The sequence below is a fragment of the Hoplias malabaricus genome, chromosome 16, assembly GCF_029633855.1.
Source record: "Hoplias malabaricus isolate fHopMal1 chromosome 16, fHopMal1.hap1, whole genome shotgun sequence".
Lineage (NCBI taxonomy): Eukaryota > Metazoa > Chordata > Actinopteri > Characiformes > Erythrinidae > Hoplias > Hoplias malabaricus.
The window spans coordinates 23,837,287-23,864,125 of NC_089815.1; the positions used below are offsets into that span (position 1 = coordinate 23,837,287).

General features: G+C 37.9%; 4 protein-coding genes across 4 annotated transcripts; 2 read left to right on the forward strand and 2 right to left on the reverse strand.

Moving 5' to 3' along the window:
• Nucleotides 1-723: 723 nt before the first annotated feature.
• On the reverse strand, nt 724-8,448 carry comp (cartilage oligomeric matrix protein). Its single transcript, XM_066647084.1, has 19 exons — nt 8,373-8,448; nt 6,815-6,888; nt 6,652-6,703; nt 5,590-5,750; nt 4,940-5,077; nt 4,752-4,826; nt 4,495-4,647; nt 4,051-4,155; nt 3,853-3,960; nt 3,595-3,754; nt 3,392-3,510; nt 3,249-3,301; nt 2,742-2,935; nt 2,254-2,432; nt 2,110-2,158; nt 1,792-1,988; nt 1,342-1,514; nt 1,095-1,234; nt 724-853 (listed from the first exon to the last, which is right to left on the reverse strand). Exons 1-19 carry the CDS (start codon nt 8,446-8,448, stop codon nt 801-803), a joined length of 2,259 nt encoding a protein of 752 aa, XP_066503181.1. The 3' UTR covers nt 724-800.
• Nucleotides 8,449-10,667: 2,219 nt separating this feature from the next.
• Nucleotides 10,668-15,865, reverse strand: tmem38a (transmembrane protein 38A). Its single transcript, XM_066648205.1, has 6 exons — nt 15,641-15,865; nt 13,763-13,919; nt 13,011-13,195; nt 12,629-12,716; nt 12,188-12,305; nt 10,668-11,389 (listed from the first exon to the last, which is right to left on the reverse strand). Exons 1-6 carry the CDS (start codon nt 15,762-15,764, stop codon nt 11,168-11,170), a joined length of 894 nt encoding a protein of 297 aa, XP_066504302.1. The 5' UTR covers nt 15,765-15,865; the 3' UTR covers nt 10,668-11,167.
• Nucleotides 15,866-16,848: 983 nt separating this feature from the next.
• Nucleotides 16,849-19,777, forward strand: smim7 (small integral membrane protein 7). Its single transcript, XM_066648090.1, has 5 exons — nt 16,849-16,962; nt 17,171-17,212; nt 17,322-17,380; nt 18,522-18,612; nt 18,728-19,777. The coding sequence occupies exons 1-5, from the start codon at nt 16,937-16,939 to the stop codon at nt 18,741-18,743; spliced, it is 234 nt and encodes a 77-aa protein (XP_066504187.1). The 5' UTR covers nt 16,849-16,936; the 3' UTR covers nt 18,744-19,777.
• Nucleotides 19,778-20,873: 1,096 nt separating this feature from the next.
• LOC136671874 (mediator of RNA polymerase II transcription subunit 26-like) lies at nt 20,874-26,824 on the forward strand. Its single transcript, XM_066647749.1, has 3 exons — nt 20,874-21,202; nt 23,716-23,790; nt 24,256-26,824. The coding sequence occupies exons 1-3, from the start codon at nt 21,131-21,133 to the stop codon at nt 25,717-25,719; spliced, it is 1,611 nt and encodes a 536-aa protein (XP_066503846.1). The 5' UTR covers nt 20,874-21,130; the 3' UTR covers nt 25,720-26,824.
• Nucleotides 26,825-26,839: the final 15 nt, after the last annotated feature.

Sequence of the window (26,839 nt, forward strand, 5' to 3'; positions counted from 1 at the left end):
AGTGAACCTTTAAGTGTATTCTAATATTTTAAAGGAAATGCTCATCAGGCTAAAAGTTTGTGCTGCGTGGCCTACACTAGAAAGGCTGTTCATGATGTTTAGATGTTTTGAACCATATTTGAAATTCCCCTTTAAAAAATGCACAAGATTTTTATTGACTCAAAATGGAATAAGTTTTCTCTTTTTACTACATCACAGTAAGCTATTTCAGTTCTGTAAGAATAAATAAGGGTGACTGAAACATATTAGCTCATAATACAATTTCACATTTAGTTTTTATGAGGTTTGTGATCAAGTTGGAAGTTATTTTGCATAGTTATTATAAACTTTGGGACTGACCTGTTTAGAGTTATCTAAACGTACAGATATACTTTGAAAATTGCTACGTGATATAATTTGCACTGAAAAGTGTAAGTATACAATACCACCATATTGCCCTAAAAGGAATGCTAATATTAATTTTCATCACTGCAATAATATTCTATTAATACACCAGACATTTAGATTTTCACTCACAAAACTGATATTTATATTTTAAAAATGTATTTCAGCTTTTACACTAATTATACATATAATTTGACACCCTGCCAATATTTAATAGCTAGTAATCTACTGGTATTCATCGTAACGATAAGCAGTTAATAAGAAGTGAAGAGGAAGTGAACACAGAAATAACTGAAAGCTAATTAGCATACAGGCATATACTTTCTAAGAGTTATTTACAGATTGATAGTGTCATACAGATTAGACGCTGGGATGAGGTGGATAGAATGACTTTGGGACGGTGCCTGGTGTTAAATTTAAAGCTGGATTTGCTGGGCTCTGTATGTGTCAAAGTCTTCTGGAAGGGTATCTGTAGAGAAACATGGACAGTAGTTAGCATTTCTTACTGATTAGGACAATATTGCTCTTTTGGGTTTTTGTTTTTTTGCAGGCTGCATAAACCAAAATACACATTCGTTTTCTCCTGACTTCTGTGTTCTGTAGACTTTATTTAAGTAGTTATATTTAAAGGAACACTCTAACACTATGACTATGCCTCTTGATTACTGAATGGTAAACCTTAAGGTTGCTAACTGAATGATTAGCTTTACCATTGCATCGGTATCGTAAGTTGGCCCAAATGATGTTCTCCTGTGAGAAGCAGAACACTCCCAGTCTGCCACCTCTCATGGTTGTGTCAATAATAATCCCTGTGTCTGCAACCATCTGTGGACCCTCGTAGAATCGAACCCTCATAGAATCAAACACAAAAGTTTGAGAATCAGGTTACAGCGAGGTGATTTCAGCATAGTTAGTGATTCTGCTATATAGATGGAGCAGTGTTGAGTGTTTTTGTACCTGATGTACCCATCATGTGGTCTGTGCTGCAAAAACCAGCGATAGGATGTCTTGTCCTTCCAGCCAACATTCCTGGGGTCTTTCCACAGCAGCTTCACCTGGCTGGGGGTGTCGCCTGTGTGCCACAGTGAGTTCCGCAAGTTCTCTCCAGGCCCTGTGTCTGATTTCACTGCCTATTTATATGAGGGGACGTGAATGTACAATACACAAACAGTGCAAATTATTACAGAACATTTAGAGGCAGATCAGGATTTTTAGAGACTTCACCTCTAGATATTTGATAAAGAAGTATGTTGACACTTGATACTAACAGAACTTATCGTTGAGTGGAGTAACTCTAGTATGGTGCATTCTACAGTAAACTATCCTCAGTGCCACAATGCAGAAATCATCCTTTACATGTTATAAGATCTTTAATTGGTGACAGGATGTGGAGTTAAATATGCCTACTTTGAGTTGGATTCCTGGCTCAGCCACAGCTCGGAAAGGATTGGACTGCCAGTAGATCTGCTCCACCTGCTTCCACATGACTACGTAAAAACTGGAACTGTCCTGATAACCGAATATAAACCCAGCGTAGTCGTCATCTGTTACTGTGTTTACATGAAAGGTCCCTTCAAAATCCACGCCATTAAAAGCTGTGTAACCTGAATGGGAATGCAAGAATTGATTAGTTTTTCTTGTCAATTGATTAGTTTTATTGTCTTAACATAGCAATTTCATTGTGAAAGAGGTTATGTTGACTGTAAATCTCCATAGACATATTACCAACAGCCAGTCCAGGATCACTGTTCATGGTCTGAACAATCTCTCTTCCCTGTTTAGAAAACAAGAAGCATTGATTGCTTTATGAATGTGATCCTGAAGTGTTTATCTTCTAAGCATTCTTGAAAGTATTAAGTGATATCCGACCTGATTGAGTACCACCCAGTTTGGATCGATCTGAGCATCCCCCTCTGGGTCCAGCACCACAGTCTGGTAATGTCTGAAGTCAGTGAGAGTGACCTCCGCATTCTCAGGACACACATCAATTGTGTCAATCACTGTGTCATTGTCAAAGTCCATCTCACAGACGTTTCCAATTCCATCCCCTGCAATTCATATTTATAAGTTCAAGCCAGCTACAAGACTAGGACTACTGGATGACAAGGATATAAAAATGACTCTATATTTTTGACAACAAAATACACAATTATATTTTCAGCATATACTATCAGCAAAAAATTACAAAAATAAATAAATTACACTGTATGTTGAAGTGATGAATGTATAATTTCCGTTAAGCAACATTAGCCTCAAAGCACAAGCTTAAAAGCACAGTATCAGGTAATTAACAATTTTATTTGTTCAAAATGAAGAGATGTACAATAGAAAAAAGAAAACATAAGTGAGAAACAGACCATCAAAATCTTCCTGTAGTGGATTGGGGATGAGTCTGCAGTTATCAGGTCCTGGAGGAAGGAGATCAGGAATGCCATCATTGTCGTCATCATCATCGCATTCATCCCCTTTTCCGTCTTTATCTGTGTCCAGCTGAGAGCTGTTGATGACTGCAGGACAATTGTCTCTTGAGTCCTGGTGACCATCTCCATCACTAGGAGTACAGACAATAAAAATTTTGTTCTGGCATTTGTGACAAGTGACCTATTCTAGATGCATTTGAGGGGCTCTGGATGAAACTAGTAATATCTAATGGGAACCAATAGACAATTAACCATTGGAAATGGACGATCGGGTTTAAATGGTTCTGTTTGTTCTCTGTTTTCAGATGCAAAGGACATTGTAATTCCATCACTGACAGATATTCTCATATTTAGCAATCACCATAAGGGGACACACATCACCGATATAACATTTATCACTTCGTTAAAGTCCACTAGAAAAGTGAAAAATTAAAAACATGATACCTGTCTTTGTTGGTGTCACAAGGGTCACCAATCAAGTCATTATCCATATCCAGCTGTAAGGGTACAAAGAAATGATTACAATTTCATTCTGTAAATGCATGGTACAAAATAATCTAAAACAGAGCACAGGATGTCAACAAGACCTGGTCAGGGTTGCGGATATAAGGACAGCTGTCACAGGCATCACCAACATTATCACCATCTCGATCAATCTGGTCACGATTGGGAACCTTCTTGCAGTTGTCCTTGTCATTTTTGATACCTGAGAATCACAACAGTAACTAAAAGACCAACATCAGATAAAGCGTTAGCCATAAAGTAGAGAAGATACCCATGTCAAACATACCATCGCCATCAATGTCATCATCACATTCATCACCCTTGCCATCGAGGTCAGTATCTTTTTGGTCATTGTTTTTAACCTGCCGGCAGTTGTCACAAGCATCCCCATAATCATCCTCATCTGCATTTTTCTGATTCACATTTGGGACAAACACACAGTTGTCCTAGCGAACAAGGGAACAGTTCAATGTTAAAATGAGCCTTAACGAAGCAATTCCTCTTCATGAAATGAAATGAAAAATGACTGAAAAGATTGACAGACCTCTATATTAAGGATCCCATCTCCATCCGCATCATCATCACATGCATCTCCAATGCCATCCCCATCAGCATCTTCTTGCCCAGAGTTGGGGACAGTGAGACAGTTGTCCTGCAAATCAATTTTCAATCAGCTTCCTACGCTTTCAGTGCATTTAATATCTGATATCTGATTTAATGAGATGTTTTTTTCTTCTTTTACCTTAGCACAGTTTCGTTCATCACATTGCAACTTTTCATCAGGGAAGCCATCGATATCTGTGTCTGGACCACATATGAATCCATTACCAGCCCATCCAACTCCACACTAAATTCAGAGACAGTTTTACATTGGATTAGCCTTAGACCATCTACGTTCCAAATAGGCCTTACGTTTGGTTCATAAATGTTAAATATTTAAAATATATATATACAGAATAACATTTTCCAAGAATGTTACTCCTTTTTGTTCATTCTGGATTAAGTACAAATAACTGTTTTGGGTTGTTGATGTTTTTTTGTTTTTTGTAATTACACAAAAAATGTTTAAATACAATAAGCATCATGACTCTATCATAAAAATGAATAAATATAGATAAAAATAGCATATATAAAAACTATAAATCATTTCTGTGAATGGAGCAATGGATATGAACGTGAAACTTACAGCACACTCTATTTTGCCGTCCCGGTGGACAATACACTCTGCACTGGCATGACAGGGGTTGGGCTTCCCATTACCACAAGCTCGCTCAGGTTTACAACCTTGAATCTGGTCTCCAATGTAGCCTGGCTTACAGGGACCACAGCGGAAAGACCCCTACCAGAAGCATGTGAGTCAGATAGGAGGAAATGAGAAGTTGTAGCATACAACAGATATGCAATAAAGATATTTTTGATGCCTGTTTTTAATCAGTTGCTCACCGGTGTGTTCTGACAGATGGAGTTCTCCACGCAGCCGCCATTTGAGATCTCACACTCATTTAAATCTTTACAAACCTTTGTAGCAAGACAGGATAGGGAAAAAAATGGTGTTATACTTTCAGCACAAATTTCTGCCACATTTCAGTCACACTCAGTGAAGACAGGAATGAAGCTCTGTGAGCAGCCACCTGTTTGTTGGCTTTAGCATAGGCAAGTCCAACTCCTTGGACCTGAGGACCAGTATAACCAGCAGGACACAGGCCACAGCGGAAACCAGGAGATATGTTGATACATCTCACGCCCATGTGGCACGGCATTACAGTACACTGACAACGTGAGAAAACAAAGGTTGTACAACATGTAAAGCACTGCGCAGAAGTTAGAGATGCATCTTTTCTCAAACTTACTTCAATGACAGCAGAGAATCTAGTTTTATTTAATTTTGTGGTCATTTTAAAATAAAGCAAATTTATTTAATTTTTATAGACATTATTTGTCTTGAATACATTAATTGAAATCAATGAAAATTGTCTCATCATACTGGCATACAAATTAAGATTTTAAATACTTTAGAAATACTTGTGTCTTAAAATCAACACTGTTACCTAAAATTGTACAATGTCCTAAGAACAAAATTCTGTCCACAAATGAGAAACATTAACTATATTTACAAAATTTAATGTGGTTTCACTTCACAAGAATATGTTTTGCACTACCTTCTTTAAGTATCAGAGAAATTGTTACAATCATATATTAGAAGAGTTTGTTGTGATTGTTTTAACTGAACACACAGGTTCGGTTGGCTTTATCCAAAAAATGCTCCTGTGTTGTGTCCCACCTCATCCACGTCTGTGCAATGTGTGCCATTGCCCAACATGCCGTCAGGACATGGCCCACATTTAATTCCACCAGCTGTCTCCGTACACTCCACTCCTGGGTGACAGGGGTTAGGAACACAGGAGGGCTTTGGGTTCGGTTCTGTATTTTCTGTACGCATCCCTGCACATATAGATTTTTAAAGTTAAAATTGTTGAAATTTTTCAAAAATAAAATGTTCATTCATTCATTCATTATCTGTAAGCGCTTATCCACTTCAGGGTCGCGGTGGGTCCAGAGCCTACCTGGAATCATTGGGCGCAAGGCGGGAATACACCCTGGAGGGGGCGCCAGTCCTTCACAGGGCAACACACACACACACACATTCACTCACAGACACTTTTTTTTTGAGTCGCCAATCCACCTACCAATGTGTGTTTTTGGACTGTGGGAGGAAACCCACGCAGACACGGGGAGAACACACCAAACTCCTCACAGTCAGTCACCCAGAGCGGGAATCGAACCCACAACCTCCAGGTCATGGTGGACAAACTATATGTTATTACTATCACAGCATCAAAAATCTTGTTTAAATTTAAGAAGAAATCTCAGTTTTCAAACTGTAGGATAACATTTTAAGATAATTACATGCTTTTTAAAATATGTTTATTTTAGACTAGTCATTATTATCCTTGTCGTTTACATAAAACATTATTAGTATTAATTATTATAAAAAATTAGTAGTAAATTAGTAGTAGCTAAACAGTAGAAGGTGTTTATGCGCTAGGAATTTAAGACATTATATTACTTTAATTTAATTACTTTTCAAATTCGTATTAAGTCATGTAAGTTAGTAAAACCTTTTTTTACCCATATAACAAAAAAGATTTCATTAATAAAGCACTTTTTTCCATTCACAAAAATACCCAAAAAAATGTCCTCTTCCTGATGAGCCATTCACTAAATATTACTTTGAAAACAACTTTTCTCTTAAAAGTTAACAGGTTTGACTCTTAACTTCATTGTTTCCTCAGTGTTACATTATAGTCCACTGTGGCTGCATAAGCACTGCCGCATTACTCACCACAGGCTTCACACTCCATTACTGTGTTCTTCAGGAACACGATTTCCTCGATCTACAATAAAGGATTAACAGTTTTTTTAAAAAAAAAAAACATACATCTGAACTGGGAATAAGTGTAAATATGAAAATAGGGCAATGGATATCCCTATTCTTGTTTAATCACCTGTTGTTTGAGCAGTTCCTTGATTTCAGCCAGTGCCTGGTTTGTGCCCTTAATCTGTTTTATTATCTCTCCATCTGTAACAATACGATAGTATTCATTGCTTATTTGAATAACAACAATATGAGAACATATGAGTTGGACTGAAGTAAAAGTACTGCTTAAATGAATGTGGAAGTACACTGCAAAAAAAAAAAAAAACTTTCAGTGAAAGTACACAACTGTCAACATTTTAAACAACAGCTGCACATGAGTCCAGCAGCTGCTCAGTGCTCAGTGGCCAGTGTAGGTTGGAGGAGTGTTAAATCCTGCTGTGGAGCAGCTGAACTGTGTTTTCTGGAGTCATTAAGCTCCACCCAAACACTTTAAGAAGAGTGGGAGTGGTGTTTGTGATTAAGAACTAATCAGCAGACTTTTCTGCTCCAAAGCCTTCCTAGAAAGGTGCAGGCTAGTACTTGAGCAAAGGAAGACAAACTCATTGAAACTATCATTAATTTCAGAAGAACCGTTGGATGAACAGCTGCCCAACATGTTGCTCATGCCATTAGGTGAATACTTTTAGAGTGGTAACTCAGAATTGGAGACTATTGTGAATATTCCTTATGTATTCACCTTTATGTACAAAGAATGTGGTTTTGTGAGATTACCCCAGAACAGCAGAAGGCAAGATGGCAGCCATCACCCCTCACTTCCACCTCCTCTCTTGCCTTCTTTCAAAAGGAATCTGACCTGAAATCAGTTTCTTTGGCCAGCTTGTGTTTGTGGTAGGTTAGTCTCCCCAGGGGGCTGTACTGCCTCCCTCTCATGGAGGGAGGAATGGAAATATGTTCTTTCCATTAACAGCGTTTATGTTTTCAAAATGCATTCCTGGCAAAAGCTCAGGAGATTCCACAACATAAGCTGCAGCATGTGTAAGATACATCAGCTCACCTAAACCACACATCATCATTTGATCTTTCTGCACTATCTGAGTAAGAGGAACAATGGCCATAAATGAAATACAGTACGGGTTAAATGTTTCAGAGGCCACGGTTAAAGTAATACAGGTATTTACAAAACACAGGTCTCAGGAATCTTACTTTGCCAAACTAAAAAACATATCTTTTAACAGATTTATTTGGTTTAGATGTATGCATTTGTCTTTTAGAACTTCCTAGGATTTGAAATAATCTGAAGTCATCGAACTAAAGGTTTTTTATGGAACTGAATATGTTTCATTGAAAGATCACTTCTGGCTACTTTTATTTTTAAGAGGATTGCATACAATATTTTAGCATCCTTAATTTAGCAAAGACACATATATGCTCTAGGTATATAATCTTAGTATGCGTAAATATTTATTAATCTCTACGCATATAAGTGTTTCATATTTGGGAAAAAAAAAAGAGTAAGGTACATATAAACCACATATGGTCGCCATATAAACAAAGCATATCCTATAACTTTCAAACTACATAATGCAAGAGACTAATACACTTCACCTTAATCCAACACAGTGGGCTGCGTATGTTTTCAGTGCCCTTGCTTAGTCCCATTCTACACAGTTCAGGTGTGAATTTACCTCTTGAAGCTGCTTGGCCAGACACTACAATGCAGCCCAGGTGGAGAAATCCAGATAATAACAGAATCCAGTGCATTTCTTCAGTGTTCTCCTCTTCCAGCTGAGGACTGCAGTGATGTCTGCCTTTCTGTGAAGTTCCTCCTATCTTCTCCTCTGCTTTTATATCTCTGGACCTCTGACATCACCAACCGCCCAAATCTGGCTCTTTCCTTCATGGTGACAGCAAAGATGAAATTGGGGGAAACGATTCATTCTTAGAGTTGTGGCTGTTTCGCAACAAATCACAAAAACATTCTTTTTATATGGAAAAAGCAGGCTTTATTGCACTTCCAGTAAAAGCACAGCTATAATAAATAAAATTCCCATTCAATAATGTCAAGACATTTAAGAGTTTGATAAGTAGTCATCCTTCATTCTAAAAGCATGAGTTAAAACATAAAATTGAAGATGGGACATCAACTTTTAAGCACATGAAGATAACACATGCAGCTTATTTGTGCATCTGTGTTTATGCTGTGCCTTTTGGTAGCCAGTAATTACATTCACAGATGTACGTTTCAGGCCAGTTCATTGGCCCTTGGGGTTCTGAGGTGCACCTTGACAGACTTTACTGGTCTGTAGTATATTTTACTGACCTCCCCTTCCTCTACATGGGATTCGGGAACAAGAAAGAAAAAATAAAACATCTGAACCTGAATCTGAATATACACCAATCTGAATTGGTCTATATTTTAGATGATCCACGTGGTATTGTTCAATGTCCCTCGGCCATTATAAGGACAATGAGTTTGTGATGATTCATTTCTCAGAATATCAACAGCTTCTCTGTTTGATAAGTAAGGCTTGGTGTTCTCAACAATGTGCTTTCTGTTGTTACCTGATCAAACATTATTCAGAGGGTACTACATAATGTTTAAAAATTACCTTATTACTGTAAGTCTCCAGCATGCCTTCAACTAAAAGTTTTGATTAGTCTTTCTTTGCTTTTCTAGATTACTCCCTACATTTACTTACAAAGATATCAAATGTAATCCATAAAGCTGTAATCCACATTTTAGATTTGAATGTTTTGGTGTTGTATTGCTGTTTTTCTTGTTTCTCTTTAAATACACATTGTTTTTACTCTTACATGCTTATGTAATTTTGTTGGTATTTCCATTTAAATATTTTGTCACCAATAATGTTCCATTATTAACCAAAGTTGTAAGTATTTATTACTGCTGTTCAAAATACATCCAACAAGCAACAGTCTGTTGGCCAACTTATGGGACAGGTGAAGACAGCTGACCTCAATTAGAGCACATTTAGCTTCACCATAGCAGTTTAGCTTAGCCATAGGTTTACATTCATTATAGTCAAGTTTACACCAGTCATAACTGACTTTACCTCAGACTTAAATGATTTAACTCAGCCACAGCCAAGTTTACCTCAGCCACCAAGTTAACCTCAACCAAAGCTTAATTTGTGCTCAAACATATATAAAACAGCCGTGTTTAGTTCAGTCTTAAACAAGACTTAGCTCAACCATAGCCAAGTTTAGGTAAGTAATACCTCAGTAATACCCGGGTTTAGCTCAGTCATAGCTGGGTTTAGCTCAGTCATAACCTAGGTTTACATTAGTTACAGTTGCCTAAAACAATTTCACACTTGTGCCTAATGAAAGTATGTATACTCAGGTGTTTTATTTATTCCAGCCAGCTGATGATAAGAGAATAGGCTGACATAGTCAGAGCCTTAGAGAATTTAGAGCATTAGCATGTAGAGCATTAGGATTTGGTCATTGTCTGTGCACAAAAACACAAGACAGAAACTTACAGTATCATTTTTGTGCTTATTTTAAAGTACAACTTACTTCAATTGTAATAGCTCCTGTGGCAGAGAGCCATCTCACAATAAGGAAATCTCTGTGAAAGGGCTGTATATTTTATCTGTGTTAAAAACAAAACCACAGGGCAGCACAGTGGTGCACCTGGTAGTGTTGTTGTCACACAGCTCTAGAATCCTGGGACTGTGGGTTCAACCCCCACTTTGGGTCAATGCCTGTTAGATGTTTGGTGTGTTCTCACCATGACTGTGTGGGTTTCCTCCGGGTGCTCTTGTTCCCTACCAAAAGTTCCTTCAAAAACATAAGTTATTGGGTGTGAGTGGGTGATGCCCTGTGACGGACTAGTGATTCTGGGTAGGCTTTGGGCCCTGAACAGGATTAAAGGGTTACAGAAAATGAACGAAACAACAAGTCATCCTCAAAGAAATAACATCTGATTGGAAAATAGATTTATTTTTGAAAATACCATACTGTCAAATGAAATATGACAAAAAAACAGCCTTGCGCAGTAATATTAAGATCATTACTTTGGCCGTTCCTTCAGATTTTTTACGATGCCTCAAATGTTATTTCCTGTAACTAAATGGGCTGCAACAGTTTCACCTCTAATTGTGCTTAGTAATCCAGTGATTTAATGTCCATAGCATAGATCACCACAAGCTTCTGGAGACAGGGGAATAGAGCTGAACTGATGGAAAGCAAGGTACATAATAAATAGAGACATTCACTTATTGTATATTCATGGGAAGGGTGGGAAGTGTTGGTGAGCTATTTACAGAGTCCCTATGTATCTGTCATTTAAAGCACCATTTAAAAAACTGGTTAAAATCAGACTCCTGAGACTCCTGCCCTTTTTCCACTGACAAATGGAAACCTCTGTATCAAAAATGGCCTGAGAGGGGACTTCAGATGCCAGTAGTTGGTTGAAGAATTTTTTTCATTGCCTTCTAACAAGACGTTGGGTGTCTTTCTACTCTGCTTTCTTTGACTTCCTCTTGCGAGTGCCTTCACTCAATTCCTCCTTGTTTTTGGCTGGAGAGGCTGGGGCAGCAGTAGCCACTGGAGCGGCATGATGATGATGATGGTCATGGGCATCTTCACCACCCAGTGGAGAACCAAACAGCAGATGGCAGAGCCAGGACTCAACCAGAGCAAAGGGTGATCCGTGAGAGTGGCGAGCAGTCATGACCACCTGCAAAAGAGTTAAGGAGGGGTCAACAGAGTAAGCTGATTATTTTTAATAAAACCATGTTATTTTACAGAGGACCAGGAAAAAAAACTCAGAATCTAATATTTAAAAAGAAAAAATGTCATTCAACATGATATAGTCAAAGAATATATGCAAACATATAACATCAGTCAGAATAAAGCACTGTGGTAAAACTGATGTGTACATATGTTGGTTATGTGACAATACAAAAATTGTATATTCAAAACAGACAGTTTTTACTGTTTAGTTTTTTAATATGGATCATAAGGACTGAGGAAGAAATTCTATATTTTGAAACTTTAAAATTATTTACATGAGATGTTCAAGGGAAAGACGTTCAGTTTTCTATTATTCATTCATTCATTCATTATCTGTAAGCGCTTATCCAGTTCAGGGTTGCGGTGGGTCCAGAGCCTACCTGGAATCATTGGGCGCAAGGCGGGAATACACCCTGGAAGGGGCGCCAGTCCTTCACAGGGCAACACACACACACACATATTCACTCACACCTACGGACACTTTTGAGTCGCCAATCCACCTACCAACGTGTGTTTTTGGACTGTGGGAGGAAACCGGAGCACCCGGAGGAAACCCACGCGGACATGGGGAGAACACACCAACTCCTCACAGACAGTCACCCAGAGCGGGACTCGAACCCACAACCTCAAGGTTCCTGGAGCTGTTTGACTGCGACACTACCTGCTGCACCACCGTGCCGCCCAGTTTTCTATTATATATATAAATAAAAGCTATCAGGTCTTAAAAGAACCAAAGCCATACCTTGGAAGTTGCCATAAACAGAGTGAAGATGCATATGAGTGTGCTCTTGGACACTGGAATCCAGTGTGCCTCTTGGAGTGTAAACAGAATGGCTCCATATAGACTGGCTTTGGTAGGGCTGGACAAATATGCAGAAAGAATTATTAAGATTAATGACCTCTGAAAAATGATCACCACATACAATTATTTTTGCTTCAGCACCTGCACACTGAATTTTGCTATAAGGCTTTATTTTGTTTGTATGTTTTTTTTTTTCCAAATTACAGAGAAATATATCAAATTATTGTCCATGGAAAATAACTGTATGCCTTAGAGATGGGCATTTTATTCAAAATTATTTGAGCATTGTTTAAGCATATGAATTAGAGTCTTCAGAAGTCTTGGGAGTTTAGTAAGACAATGCAGAACTCAAATTAGGGCAAAAAAAAAAGGAGCACTTACAATGACATACTGAGAATTTCATTGGTCTCTGGCCTCCACACTCCACGCAGCAGTTGCTCGAAATTTGACATGAGAGCTACTCCTGACCCTACAAGGACATTAAGAGAATGAGTGTCAGGTGGGAATAGCGTTCCAAACCTCAGAAGCCACATCAGGATTAACACGCTTCACTGTACAGTTCTCATGCTAAGATTATCCTAACTATTAGAGAGCAAACCCAAAACAATCTCTCTCTTCTGTGTTTTGCTTTTCTCAGCTCAAAGGTTTCTGGCTTCTTGCATAAAACATCTACAGTACGGGTCTTCATTTAAATGCCTAAGCGATTATTTTAAAGACATTAATTTAAATGAAAATATTTCCTTCTAATATTTCACATACTCACCCTTAACATAGCCAGTAATAACCATGATGAACCAGCCGTGATGATAGGCATGGTGAGCGTGGTGGACTCCAGCAACAATTTTACGAGTGCGGACGACTTCTTTCATGGCCACCAGCACCAGTTTGATGGGCAGGAATGCCACACATTTGTAGAACAGGTTTAAGGGACAGAAGAAGATGAGATACCTGTTGTGTTCATTAATGAAAAGACAAAAATATTGTTATTAAAAAATGATTTAGCCAAGTAACTAACGTGGATTAAGTAAATTGTCCATTGTAGCATCAACAAATGAATGAATCTGCAGTTTACAGGTTACAACTTCAAAATGAATATGTCCATAATACTTTGACTTTCAGTTTAAAAAAAATGCTGTTAAAAAGCTTCAATAATATATTGAAGTTACATTTACATTTAAAGTTGCATTAGAACTTTAGTTTTGAAGATATAAGGACATATTTGGACTTAGTTTGCTTTATGTAAGCCTTATTTCTACTTGACAGTACTTTATTGAAATCATTCATTTTTACACATCTGTACATAAATCCTTTGAACTACTTTATTTACAACAGTGCCAACATATTCAAGTTATTCGATCATTTCTTTAATAGAGGTCTTATCTTTACCTTTAAAACGGTCTCTCCTGCATAAAAACTACATCTCTGAAACCTAGCACAAACAGGTTATGTAAATACTTATGGAAATCCTTTGTGCTGCATTGTGCCAGTTTACTGTTCTATTCCAAAGACTCTTACCACACAGCTGAGGCCAGGAGGATGTGGCTGTTATTATGGAAATAGTCAACGGGGCTGTGTCCGAGCATGATGTCTGCCAGGATGTAGCTCCCAAAGCAATAGAGCATCGCACACAGCCATGAGGCAACGGGGCTTCTGCGGGACACCTCCACTGAGCCTGCAGACGACACAAACACATTACCATCACCTCAGAATTCTCATAAATATAAACATATTACATTAATAATTCCTTTTTTGGACACATCATAGGACGTCACAGAACAACGTATGAAAGAGTTATCTTTTGTCTGTGGTCCGCTGAAACAACATGGGTACAGTCAGGGTAATCAAAACATGGCCTGGAAAATTCAACTAAATGTTTTATACATTAAGACAAATATCAAGGGTAAGTTGAGATGGAAGAGGTCTTCCCAGGGTCTGAAGCTCCATGGATGAAGAGATCTTATGGAACAGGTGTGGCCTGAGCAAGAGAGGACATTCGCTAGGCATTCTGACAGAGATGTGATCCTATCAAATGTTGACTAAAAATAAACCTCAAACCTGTTGGAAGCAACTGGCTGAGTGGTTTTGACCTTTGACCCCCAACGTCCGAGCTCATTCATGAGACGTGAATGGCGTGAGAGAGCAACTGTTACACTGACTCCGAACAATGAGCCTGAACATTAAATGGTACATGCGTAGGGTCTGCTTTTCTTGCTTTCTTTTTTCATGGCTATTTATTGAATAAACTGCCAAAAATTACATTAACATTATTAGATGTATCTTAATCTGTCCTTTGGGCTCCCAGTGAGGTAGGGTATGTAATATTATATCTTGATACTTAAAAGCAATTTTTACACTATGTATTTTGACACAGATATTATTCACCTGTGCTGTCAAGTTGAAAAAGCTTACAAAAAAGCTTTGCAAAAAGGTTTTCATTAGCAATAAGAGTTCAAAGAGTTCAGCGTTACAAACAACTGCAGCAGACTCTAAAACTGCATTCTTGGGAGTACAAAAGCTAAAAACGTATATTATATTTGATATAAATTAATACATAAAATGTAAAAAAATACATATAACATTAATACAGCCAAAAAAGAAGAATTATAATGAATATGTCACTTGAATTATAATATGAAAGAGCAAATAAATAAATATAGGTATTTATAGTGGATTGTTTTAGTAAAATGATACTTTTGAACAGCTGGAAATTTATTATGATTCACAGATTAACCACAGAATAATGGCACCACTGGGAATCACATGTCTGTCACCCTGTGCTCATTAGATTAGTTTTAACTCCACAGCCTCATAAGGGAATAATAGACAGGTCAGTCATATGCCATAAATAATCAATCACACGTGTACAAAGAAATCATTAAAACCATACTCAGATTTGCTCTGTGCTCACTAGCCCATTAAAACTTATTATGTTTGTCCAGTTTGGAGCATTCCTATAGGCTGTTTCCATGTGCTCCTGGACAGTGGTTTTAATGGGAGTGAAGGAGGTGCTCTTGCTGTCTATTTAGGGCAAGTCTATTTATTGCACTCTGCTATGTGCCCTCTCCCTCTATCACATTTCGAGGAGGGGGATTTGAGTATCTCCTTAACGCTAAAATAAGGAGAAAACGTGTGGGGGGAGGACTGAAGAATAACCTAAAGATGAGTGCCAGTTCATGGCATCACTTTAAATGGTATTTAATGGTTTCTAATAGTGAATCTAACAGAGCCTTGGATGAGTGTTAGCTTAATTGTAAATCCCTAATAGGCAAATCACTTAATTGACCTGGATGTAACATCATCCCATACACATCCACCAGGCAATACAACAGTGTTAAACATCTCTAAACATCCAGGCATAGCATGCGCAAGTGAAAAACGCAGCCACACACTTACCTGGTTCATACTTGAGGTAGAGTATGGACACAATGTAATAGGCGAGATCGAAAACTGGAAACATGGCCATTTTGGAGAAATAGTGTGCAATTTCCCCCAGATTTAGGATATCCAACACCTCCATGGTTGTGCGGCTGATGTCACTAGCACATGAACAGAGAAAGCTGAGTGTGTGTGAGTGTGTGTTGAGTGTTAGACTGAGGCAGCTCGCCTCAAGCCCCCTGTGTCCGTCTCCCCGAGTAAAGCAACTGTGGTTACTTAAACCCTCCTATTAATACACAGCAGCACCTCATCTGCAGCTCCGAGCTCTGGCTTAACGCAGCACTTCAAGAAAGGACCGCAGAATTAGCGCCCCCTATGGAGCCTTTTACGTGAATCTAGTGCACCCTCATCATCATCATCATGCTCATCCCCATCAGAGAATCAGAGGTTTGAATGAGGCCAGAGGAGACATCCCTGAATATGCTATAAATAAATACATCTACAAAAACTAATAGAAACATCAATTGCTTATACAGGAAGTAACTTTGCTTGATGGAAAGTGTCATTTGTGAAAGAACAGTTACATATACTCAAAGTGGTAGGTTCACATCACTTAAATTTTAAGCTTCATAGAATGTACACTGATTAAAAAAGGTTATCTATATATGCCTTTCTAATGACTATAATAGACATCATACAACGCCTCAAAATGAATTAATTTTGAAGAAAAAATATTTGGATGCAAGAGTATTAGTTAAACATACCATTAAATATTATACACTTTTTTTTTAAATTAACTTACAGACTATTTTAAATAGGATATGATTATTTTATGCTATAATGAGATTACTGAAAAACATCACCTGTGTATCAGGTCCTTAAAATACATAAAAAACAGCTCATAAACCTTATAACCCTGGCGAATATACACTAGTCTCTGTCCAAAGTGAGTAAAATGTCCCTTAGATTAGATAGTTCACCCCGTTTTGAATTTTCCTAGGTGAATATACTGTGGGTCGATTGTCAGTTGGGCAGTTGCTTATGAGCCCGAGGTTATTGTGTTATATAGATGTCATCAGCAGGCAAATTTATACAAATGCTTTTAATTTCATAATAAATGTAGAATGAGATGGAGGCAGTTTTGGAAACACACAGTTTAATTTGTCCATTCTAGCGTCTGTGTTCGGTGTAGTCTGTTGTTGTAAATGTTTATGGTGGACGGCGACCAGCAGGTGGCGACAGTACGGTTTCAGCGCCCTCCATTCACCATATGAACATCCAAGAGAAGAACAGGGAAGACTAAAAAGTGTCAAAATGATCGGAGATTTGCTCATTTTCGGGTAAATGTCTCTTCTCCTGTAAAAAATATCACTATGTATGAGTTTACTGTTAACGACAAACTTCCATACGTTTGTGTCCGTTGGATAACAGTGGATGTTGTACTGTGTGTTTTGTGAAATAGCTTTCTGACGCGCGGCGTTTCCACGTCATACCCTGTTTCAGTTTGTGTTGGCATTTATGTATGTGTTTGTTTGTCTTTATTTACAGCACTCTGTTAGTGAATGCTGGAGCCGTATTAAACTTTAAACTGTAAGTATTAACGTCTGCTGGTATTTATGGCGAGTATGTGTTGATTAACTTGTTTATTGGTTATTTTTGTAATCCTCATACTCTGGGCTAAACTCTAGTTTGTTTTCAGGAAAAAGAAAGAGTCTCAGTCGCACGGTTTCGGAGATGAAGGAGGGCGCTCTAGTACAGGTAACAGTTATATATCTAATATACAGTCAGTGGCTAAAAACATACAGCTTTATAGTACATCTTTAAACACCTGAGGGTTACTGCTGAACTGAGTATAGTCCACAAAATAAATAAAATCATCCTGTGGGCAGCGGCCTGTAAGCAGCGCTGAAGATAAAAGATATGTAGAGAAGCAGATTAACTATTGTCTCTGTCTTAATAGAGTAACCAATGAGTGGACAGAGTGTACAAACCTTTATTGTTCCTTCTTGGGAACACGTTTCAGTCAGACACTAATGTTTTTTTAAGAGGATATATTATACCCCTCTTCCACAAGTTGACACCATTCTGTGGTCTGTTATATGCATTTGGTCAAAATACCACAAGGATCAAACACGACAGAACTTTTCTCTCAGTGTCCAAACTGCCCTGTCCAGAACGACTGGTTTCGGCACCTGTTCTTTTAAACCAGAACAAGCCACAGCTCTGTTCAGCATGAGAGCTGAGGATCAGGTAGCAGTTCTGGTATTTAGACATTTTTCTCTTTTCAGTTCTCTTTCTTCTCCTTTCTTGTTTTTGCCATATTTAATCATTACATTTTTTTAAATGTAACTGGAGGAAAAGTTTAAAGTCTCTGCACTCTATAGAAGGTGCTGTGCAAAATCAGAAATGCTTATTTTATTCCAGGTTTTCTGACATACCATGCATACACACAACAAGAAGTCATTTATTTTCATTGAGAGTCAGCAACATTCTGGCGTTCTGTAACACGAGAGTGAGTGACAGGAAATGGGCGAATTCAGTGCCACAATCCTGTTGAGATTTCTTCAGCTATTTGCAAATGAGCAGTGACAGACCGTGGTGGCTACTAGTCAGAAAATGAATCCTCAATTTCCCTCAAAACTGCTTAATTGACTTTGGTGTCTACTGATGATTTGTGGCCTAATCTGTTGGGACTGTTGTGGCTGCAGGTTTAAGCCAAAATACAAGAGCGTACAAAACCAGGTATTTAAAGACTAGCTGATTAATAAAGCAGAATCACGAAAACCCACAGACACCCCTGTGAATTAGAACAAAGTAAAATTGTGAACTGGTTGGGAATCTCCAATTTCTAGATTGAAAATCACTGCTGTAGTTTAGTCTTTCTAATTCTTATTTGCAGGTGATAATATCAGAGAGTTTTTACTGAGCCTGAGGTACTTCCGCATATTCATAGCTCTGTGGAACATCTTCATAATGTTCTGCATGATCTTGTGAGTATATTTATTACATGATGTACATGTCTATAGATTGTATTGTTTGTTATACATTAAATTTTTATGTTTAAGCAATATTTGTTTACTAAAAGATTTTTCTTATTGTCTTTAGGTTATTTGGATCGTAACACAACTTTGCCAAACTGGAGAAAAGTGTGACTGTAAAGGACAATCCTTGGTTCTTTTCTTCTTTTTTGGGCAGATTGGGGTACTCCAATGTTGGGTATAGGACCAAGTACCAATCCCTTAGAGCAAGATATTTATCAATAATGTCTTATATTTTACTCTGTTCCAAGCAGTAAGCCAGAGGCTAAGAGGTCAGTTGTTTGAAACCCATAAATAGTCTTTTGTTCATGTAAAACTGATATTTAACAAAGATTACTTAAATTTGTTTGTCGGCTGGTGTTCTTGTGGTCACAAGAATATATGAAAAGTGTTTGTGAATATCAGCTGCACACTTCATAATCTATTAATTAAAAAAGAGTGCAATAATAAATTTGTTGGTTTTTCCATTAGAGGAACACCAGTGATTTTCTTTATTTAATAACAACATCTGGTAGTTATCCTTAAGGTTTTTTTTGATTATTTATTTAAGTTGATTAGAGGAATGCCTCTTATCCAGGAATTCTCTGAAAGAAGTCATGCCATGATATCAGTGGGTCATAACAGCACAGCAAAAAAAAAAAAACTTTTATCTTGCAGACATTAGATGTATCCATAACTGTTCCACCTCATTACATCCTGACCTTCAGTGAAAGTTAAGCCACAACCTTGAAGAAGCATGGGAAATAAAGTGGCTAAGCTAATTTTGGCTGCTGATGTTGCTTTAAAATTATTGTCTTAAGGTTCCTCAATATTTTATCTCCTGTTTACATAAGAGTGTAAGTGTAATTAAATTTAAATTGAAAGTTATGTTAAGAATATTTGATAAAATGTGATATATTAACAGTTTGTGAGGTTTTTTGTTTTGTCAAGATTTTTGTTTGTTTCAGGATTGTTCTAAAATGAAGATATCATACATTTTAAAAGATGCTTTAAATTTTATGTATGATTTTTGTCAATCCAAATGAATTTTGTACATTTTACTGGCACTTTTTGTTTCTGGGGGACTATCTTTTTATTAAAAGCCACTTCCATTACCTCAGTTCATGTTAACTGATGACTGGTCAAAAAGAAATAAATTTTTCAAAAAATGTTTTATCTGAATTTTGCAATCCAATCAATGATATTTTAGGTATTTGGCACTATTTCAAAATGCATTAAGGTTAAGAATGACATCATTTGCCCATTACATTTTCTTTCAGAGGGTTTTCCCCTCAAAGTTCAGATCACATATAGTTGTGACTCAAGGGGTAAACCCTTGTGAGACCTGGAAAAAGTTGACACAATAGTTTCAGTTTATCTCAAGGTGATGTTTCATGGACATGGATATGCACTTGAAGTAGGTATATATTAAGAGAATAAATCCATACTAAATCCTGTAGTCAGGCATTGCATATTCATGTGTACTTGGGAATGGCTTTGGAATAAATGATAAATGATTGTTTTTAGTATAGCTTCACTGGTATCACATTCAAGTTCCGTGTCCTGGATATACAGAATAATCACACTTAAACAAATTGGTCACTGGTGGTGTAACTTGCTCAGGCACTGTTCATAATGCCTAGTGTCAGTACACCCTTAGATAAATGTTGCAGAGGATCATGCATTATCCCTTTGTTTGTGAAGTGGAAGTGTTTAAGATGAATATTAACCTTTCTTTTATTTTATTTTCCTCCCCACTTTAATTATTGCTTACGTATCCCCAAATCACATGATGCTATTCTCCAGCAAAAACTACCTGACCTCGTTTTTTTACAGCGAAATGCTGCCACATCCTTATAGCAGTATTCCAGTAGGAATACTATTACTGCAGCAAAGGGGGTAGACTTCCTTTAATACTTGTGATTTTAGGCGAATTTTTTTCATGAGCTACAGCGACTCCTATCAGGATGAAGATGATACGGAGGGACGAGTGAACGAATGAATGCACGAATGTTCCAGAATTAGCTGGTGTTCACAAACATTTGGCCACGTGTTGTGTACGTTATACGTTTTACACGTACAACCTTTATCTCCGCGTGGAGCCTCGAAGTGTGACACGGTAAGAATCAGTTTGATCGCGTCACAATCAGATTTTTTCAACATTGTCATGAGCCATTGTGGCGCGGGTTTAAGCTGGAGACACGGTTTCCGTAGCAACGTCGTTTTTCCAGAACTTCCTTGGCTGAGAGATTTCCCGTGGTGCGCGCGGCGATCGGCTGTGATTGGCCAACGGTGGTCACGTGTAAAAGAAAGGAAAGGCTGGTAGCGGCCCTGTGTGTTTCTCACATCGCTGTGCTCTTCAGTCCAGCTGAGTTCACTGTGTCCTCGGCGGACAGAGCTCGTTATGTAGCACTTACCTTTCGGTTTCACCAGCGGCTTTTAGTCTGCTAAAGGTTTCGGTCTGGAGAATTACCGACACTGCTTAACGGCCATGACAACAGGCTCGAGCAGCCCGCAGCAGCTGAGAGACAGACTGCTTCAAGCCACAGACGGACAGAGTAATGTAAGTAACAAAAGAGCAATTGAGTTCAGTTATATCTGGAACAGGGCACTGTCAGAGCCAGTCTGAGGCGCTTTATCGTGTGACTAATGTTTACCTTAGAGCACCTCTGCGGTCGATACCGTTAACAAGATGAGTTTGTGTGTAACAGAGCTTTGTGCATATTTTGACTGGTTTTAGTCTTTATCATGTACAGTAATGTAGAGTAGACCTCTCCGTGATAAACACTATGAACGTGGGCACAAAGGAGACCTACACTGGCTCTGTAAACAGACTTATCCACTGTGTAACATTGGGTGATATTACAAATTAAGTCGGGTTTTAATTGTTATTGTAAATAATCCAGTTGTGCCCAGCTGTCACCTTCCCACTGAAGAAACTCACACCTATATTACATTAACACTTAATAAGATTACTGTACAATCTCAGACTGAAGAAAAAAGCAGTCTGTAGTCTACACTCATGTGAACTGTCCAGCTGGCACAGATTTCAGTTAACTTTTTTTCAGCATTTCTTTTTGCTTACTTCACAATGAGATTTAAAGTGGAAAGACTGTAGGAAATTACAATTAGAGATTGTGCTGCCTGCTGCTAAATGCAGACTGTAATGAATGTGATCAAAATGTGTTAAAGAAAAGCTGTACCTTACATCAACACCAACAACATTAAAAAAAATCTTGCCATGAAATACATTACAGACCTAATCTATATTTATTTCACTGCAATTTGAGCAGATTCTTATAACTCTATCTGAAATATCTCTCAAAAAAGTCTAATTACTGGAACACAAGTCTAAAATTTGCATGTCTTTTTAAACCATGTGGTGAACAGAAACCCAACATATTTCTGATAATATTTTGCAGGTGCACATTTGAGAGTTCATTTAAATGTAATGAAACCTCTTAACTTTCAGTCAGGACTTGTTTCTGGGGGCCCAGGAAGCTTCCAGTATGTAACAGCAAGATAATTTCCTATGATACATTGCCTTGCGTAAGAAAATGCCTCAAAGCATAGCATTGACAGATTTAAAGTCTGGAAAATAACTGTAATTTGTTGCTATTGCCATATGATTCAAAACAGATTGATGGTGGAGGTGGCATGAGTTGTCTATTTTGGTCATTCTCGTTTTCTGCTAGGTTTTCTATTTAAGTGTTAATTTTATGTCTTTTTTTTACTGTGATATTTTTCTTGAAGACCTTCAAATAAAAGTGGTTAAATTTATTAACTGCATCAGCCAGTTACCTAATGAGCAGAATCAGGTGTGTTTCAGAAGGAACATCTCCAAATTGTGCAGGAATCAGAGCTAGAATTCCCCAACCCTGGAATAAATCAACATCAAATTTTATACTTTGCTTGCAGAACCTGTAATACTGTAATATTAAAGGTTTGTTTGTTTTCTGTATTGATCTCTGAATAAACCTGTACTGCAGGAAGTGCAATTTTGTTTGATTACCATAATCATACACAAGATAAGATGTAAAATATCCTATGTCAATCCATTAGAGCTTTACATAGGGCCCACCACACTCTCTTCCTACCTGCAGCCCAAAAAATCCTTGTTGAATCCTATACCTCAACACTAAGGATGCTGTAGCCGCTTATGATGCTATCAGCAACTGGCTATCCTTAATAACTACATTGAGCCCATCACATGAGTACCCAAACCACCCATAGTATCACTAGCTCTTCACAGGGGTCTTCAGTTAGGTACCTCCTCTCATTGGTGTTTCGCTGAATGCCACAAAACCTCCAGAAGGCTCAATGATGAAGTTTGGCAGCCCAGACTCACCCCCTTTCAAGCCAGCTTTACAGTCCTACCTTACCCTTTACCACCAACAACCGTAAATCCACACTGGCCTCCCTGGTGACTAAGGCTGTACCTAGCCCCACTGGCACCGTTAATGCTTGCTCAGTGCCACCAGTTCAATGTGAACTTTACATGCTACATCACCAGCAATCACAATCGCATCTCTACAGTGCATATCCCCAAGTAATCTGTGCTCTCCTTATCCACAACCACTGACTAGACCTTTCAGCTGTTTCTGATAACTCCTCCAAAGCTTCCCTTAGTTTCCGCTCCCTGATGCCGAACTGTACTTCAGCTTCTTTCTTTCGAATGCTTCATCTACTGCATCCTCAAATGGAATTGTTAACTCTATGAAATAAACTATCCGTTAACTTTCAGAGTAGATCGCCATGTCTGACCTCAGTGTAGTTAACCCAATGCACTCTGGAACCTGCAGCTTTTTTTCTACATCCACCAGCAATTTCCAATCTTGTGCTTCACCCCATCTACCAATATTTGTAGCCTGCACGCGTTCTAACCTCACTATTTTATTACTACAGCCACTCGTCAATGCATTAACCTCAGATTCTCCTTCCTTCCTGATTTTGGGACTGCCACTGCTGCTTTTACCACTGCATCTTTCAATCCTGACAAAATCATCTCATGACTCACCTTTGGGCATGTGTCAGAAATGGTTGTTGAGTAATGTAATTCTTGCTGTCATTTCACAGATCCACAACATGGTGGCTGTATTGGATGTAATATCCAATCTGGAGAAATACCCAATTACCAAGGAGGCACTTGAGGTGAGAAATCTTTAAGGAATTATGTCATTAAAAGTGGTTTGGATTACATTTCATTAAAAAAAATAAACTGTGCAAAACAAAATGCTGCATATTTAAAACAGGGCTAAGTTAAAAATGATTTACTAGATTTAGCTCAGGTTTGGTTAAAGTGTGGGATCAATGACTAATGACAAAAACGAAGCTGGACATGACTGCATTTCCTGTTTTGAACTTGCTTTCTTAATAGTGGTATCATTGATTACACTTTATGCCATTCATACTCTTTCCAACTTTGTCATTGTCTATTAAATGTCACATGTAACCGTTCACCTTAAGGGATCTCAGCTAATTATTATAATATAGTAATATAGAAAATCCTTAAAGAAATGTACTCTGATGCTTAAAGGAGAAAAGAGAGTATTAAGTTAAAGTTCAGTAATGTAACATGCTCTAGAGAAACTAACTGTATGTGCTTTTTTATTTAAGGAAACCCGGCTTGGGAAGTTGATAAATGACTTGAGGAAGAGGACCAGGGATGAGGATCTGGCTAAGCGTGCAAAAAAGCTTCTACGTAACTGGCAGAAGCTGATTGAGCCACAGCAAAACGAAAAACTGCCAAAAGAACTGTTTAGCACTGGTAATGGATGCAACACCACTCCGCCATTACCCGTAATTAAATCTGTCCAGATTGTGACAGATACAGAGAAGAAGCTTTTACACAAGGGGCACTCCTCATACAATGACAAGCAGCATGACATTAATCACAAAGCTGAACAAAAAGTCTATGGGCAGATGCCTGCATTGTCATCAGCCAATGAAAATGCAGAGGGTCCAGACACTCTTTCTGGTGTGTCACTGACGAAGAAAGCCAGTACCATCAAACCTCGTCTCACTTCTCCTGAACCCAGCAAAAATTCCAGTGCTTCCACAGTCCTTAGAACGTCAGTATTTCAAAAATATGGACGGGACAAAGCTGCTTATACAAAGGAGCAGCAAAAACTCCAAAATCATTGCATCTCTCCTAGTCCTCGAACAGTTAAGCCATCAGTAGCAACCAAGTGGCAAACATCATTTGCTGGTTCTGATTCAGAACAATTTGCAGCACTGCCAATAAACTCTTCCATTTACTGTATGCAAACTGAAGGTCAACAACCAAAAGAGGCCTTGCCACAATATTCTGATGGGGAACCCCCTGAAAACAACGAGAAAACAACGCTTGAACAAATGCATACCTTGGCACATAGATCTAGAACCTCAAAAAGGTCTCATTCTGGCTTACTTAGTGAAGTCACCAACATGGAAACTGAAAAAGATGTCAAAGCCCCAGAGGGAAAGAGGAGAAAGCATCAGTCAAAGGACGATACAGTCAATACGGAAGGACATTCAACAGTGGATAGTAAACCTTCTCGAGTGAAAAATCGTAAACTTACCTTTGATCCCTTCACACAACAGATTAGATCTTCAAGTGCCAGCCAGATTGAGGAGCAGCACAATTTAATGATAGAAGTTAGTGAATCTGACAATCTGAAGCAAAGCCGTCCTGCTTCATGTCCCAATGCTTTGCACAAGACAAACTGGAAAGATTTATCACAAAATGAAATTGTAAAATATTACTTAAACCTTCAAAATAACTTGCTGAAAACATCTGGAAGTCAAACGCCAGGGTCAAACTCTTTTAAAACTGAATACTTGAAGCTTGAAGAAGACCATTTCACAGACTCCAACAAAGTCTGTCTCAATGTGCCAAGCATCTCTGAGACAGAACTTCCAGGAATAAGTCGAGGCATCACATCAGATGATCTCAGCAGGATACACAATCAGCACTGGTCAGGAGTCAATGGCTGTTTTGACAGTAGGGGCAACTGGTATGACTGGACTAAGTGCATCTCCTTAGATACGTATGGAGATGGAAGCAAACTTAATATTTTGCCATATGTTTGCATAGACTAAAATATTTATCCACAATAAAAAGTGCATCTCAGGATCAAACATAGCCTTTATTCCTGGTCCAGATTTATGTTTATGTATTAACTGATGTTTGTATCTATTTATTCTAACTTTTTGTGTTTGGTCTGGGACATCAACAGGTGAAAAACAGGTATTTTTAAAATAAGTAATAAAACTGTTGTACACATTGCTTGTACATTTTGTCTAGTCTAAACTGATGGTGTTGTGACTTTTTGTGTTAGCTTTGGATGTCAAAACGTGTTAGCATAGGAATGGTGATGGGTTTGACATTCGGATGCCTTCTGAGACAGACATGATTTAAAAGCTTCGTCTAATTCCTTTGGAGATTTGTTTAAGACTGTCTTAAATTTGTGAGTTTACTTTTATTTCTTCAGAATAGCCGCTGGCTGCAATGCAAATGAGGCCCTGGGGAAGTGCAGGGACACCACATTAAGAACACACTGAAAGTCAGCCAGACAAAACAGAAAATGGAATTGTTTGTTTATAACAATAATAGGCTGTGAAATGAACGAGACTTCTGTTTATAATGTGTGTTGTGATCATTTATTCTTGAGCAAATGTTTTCAAATTTTGATTTGTCCACAATACCAAATTCATAACAGGGCTTTTGATTCACTTCAATAATTTGACACACACAAATTCCCTTGAAATAAAATGTTTATATATATTATATATTTTTAATTTCATTTATATATACATTCTCTCACACAAACACACACACAGTACAGTGTGCATGGGTGGGTTAAAGTACTCGGTTAAAGACACGGCTATACACAAATTAGTCACAACTTTAAAACATGAAGAGTTAAAGTGAATAACAGATTATTTTGTTACAACTACACCTGTCATTTTAGTGTGTCTCTTAACAGCAGCACACTCATAACCATAAACATTGTTTCCTTTTACTTTGTGATGAAACCAGAGTTCCAGCTGATTTCCATGTTTTCAACAATAGATAACATCTCCTTAAGTTAGATAACATTTAGATACAAATAAAATAAAAATACATGATAGTCTGAACATTTTGTGCAATGTAAGCTGTATTCACTGAACAAATATTAATAATATAAGAAAATAATAGTGTATATATATTTTAAAAGTG

Coding starts and splice junctions, on each gene's coding strand:
- comp (XM_066647084.1), bottom strand. CDS start 8,448: ATGCACTGGATTCTGTTATTATCTGGATTTCTCCACCTGGGCTGCATT. Junction 5,078..5,589: donor ATTGCACAGACGTGGATGAG/GTGGGACACAAC, acceptor TCACGTTGTCAG/TGTACTGTAATGCCGTGCCA. Junction 3,755..3,852: donor ATGGGATCCTTAATATAGAG/GTCTGTCAATCT, acceptor CTTGTTCGCTAG/GACAACTGTGTGTTTGTCCC.
- tmem38a (XM_066648205.1), bottom strand. CDS start 15,764: ATGGAGGTGTTGGATATCCTAAATCTGGGGGAAATTGCACACTATTTC. Junction 13,920..15,640: donor CTACCTCAAGTATGAACCAG/GTAAGTGTGTGG, acceptor TGTCGTCTGCAG/GCTCAGTGGAGGTGTCCCGC. Junction 12,717..13,010: donor TATTACTGGCTATGTTAAGG/GTGAGTATGTGA, acceptor ATGTCCTTGTAG/GGTCAGGAGTAGCTCTCATG.
- smim7 (XM_066648090.1), top strand. CDS start 16,937: ATGATCGGAGATTTGCTCATTTTCGG. Junction 17,213..17,321: donor GCCGTATTAAACTTTAAACT/GTAAGTATTAAC, acceptor GTTTGTTTTCAG/GAAAAAGAAAGAGTCTCAGT. Junction 17,381..18,521: donor AGGAGGGCGCTCTAGTACAG/GTAACAGTTATA, acceptor TCTTATTTGCAG/GTGATAATATCAGAGAGTTT.
- LOC136671874 (XM_066647749.1), top strand. CDS start 21,131: ATGACAACAGGCTCGAGCAGCCCGCAGCAGCTGAGAGACAGACTGCTT. Junction 21,203..23,715: donor CCACAGACGGACAGAGTAAT/GTAAGTAACAAA, acceptor GTCATTTCACAG/ATCCACAACATGGTGGCTGT. Junction 23,791..24,255: donor TTACCAAGGAGGCACTTGAG/GTGAGAAATCTT, acceptor TTTTTATTTAAG/GAAACCCGGCTTGGGAAGTT.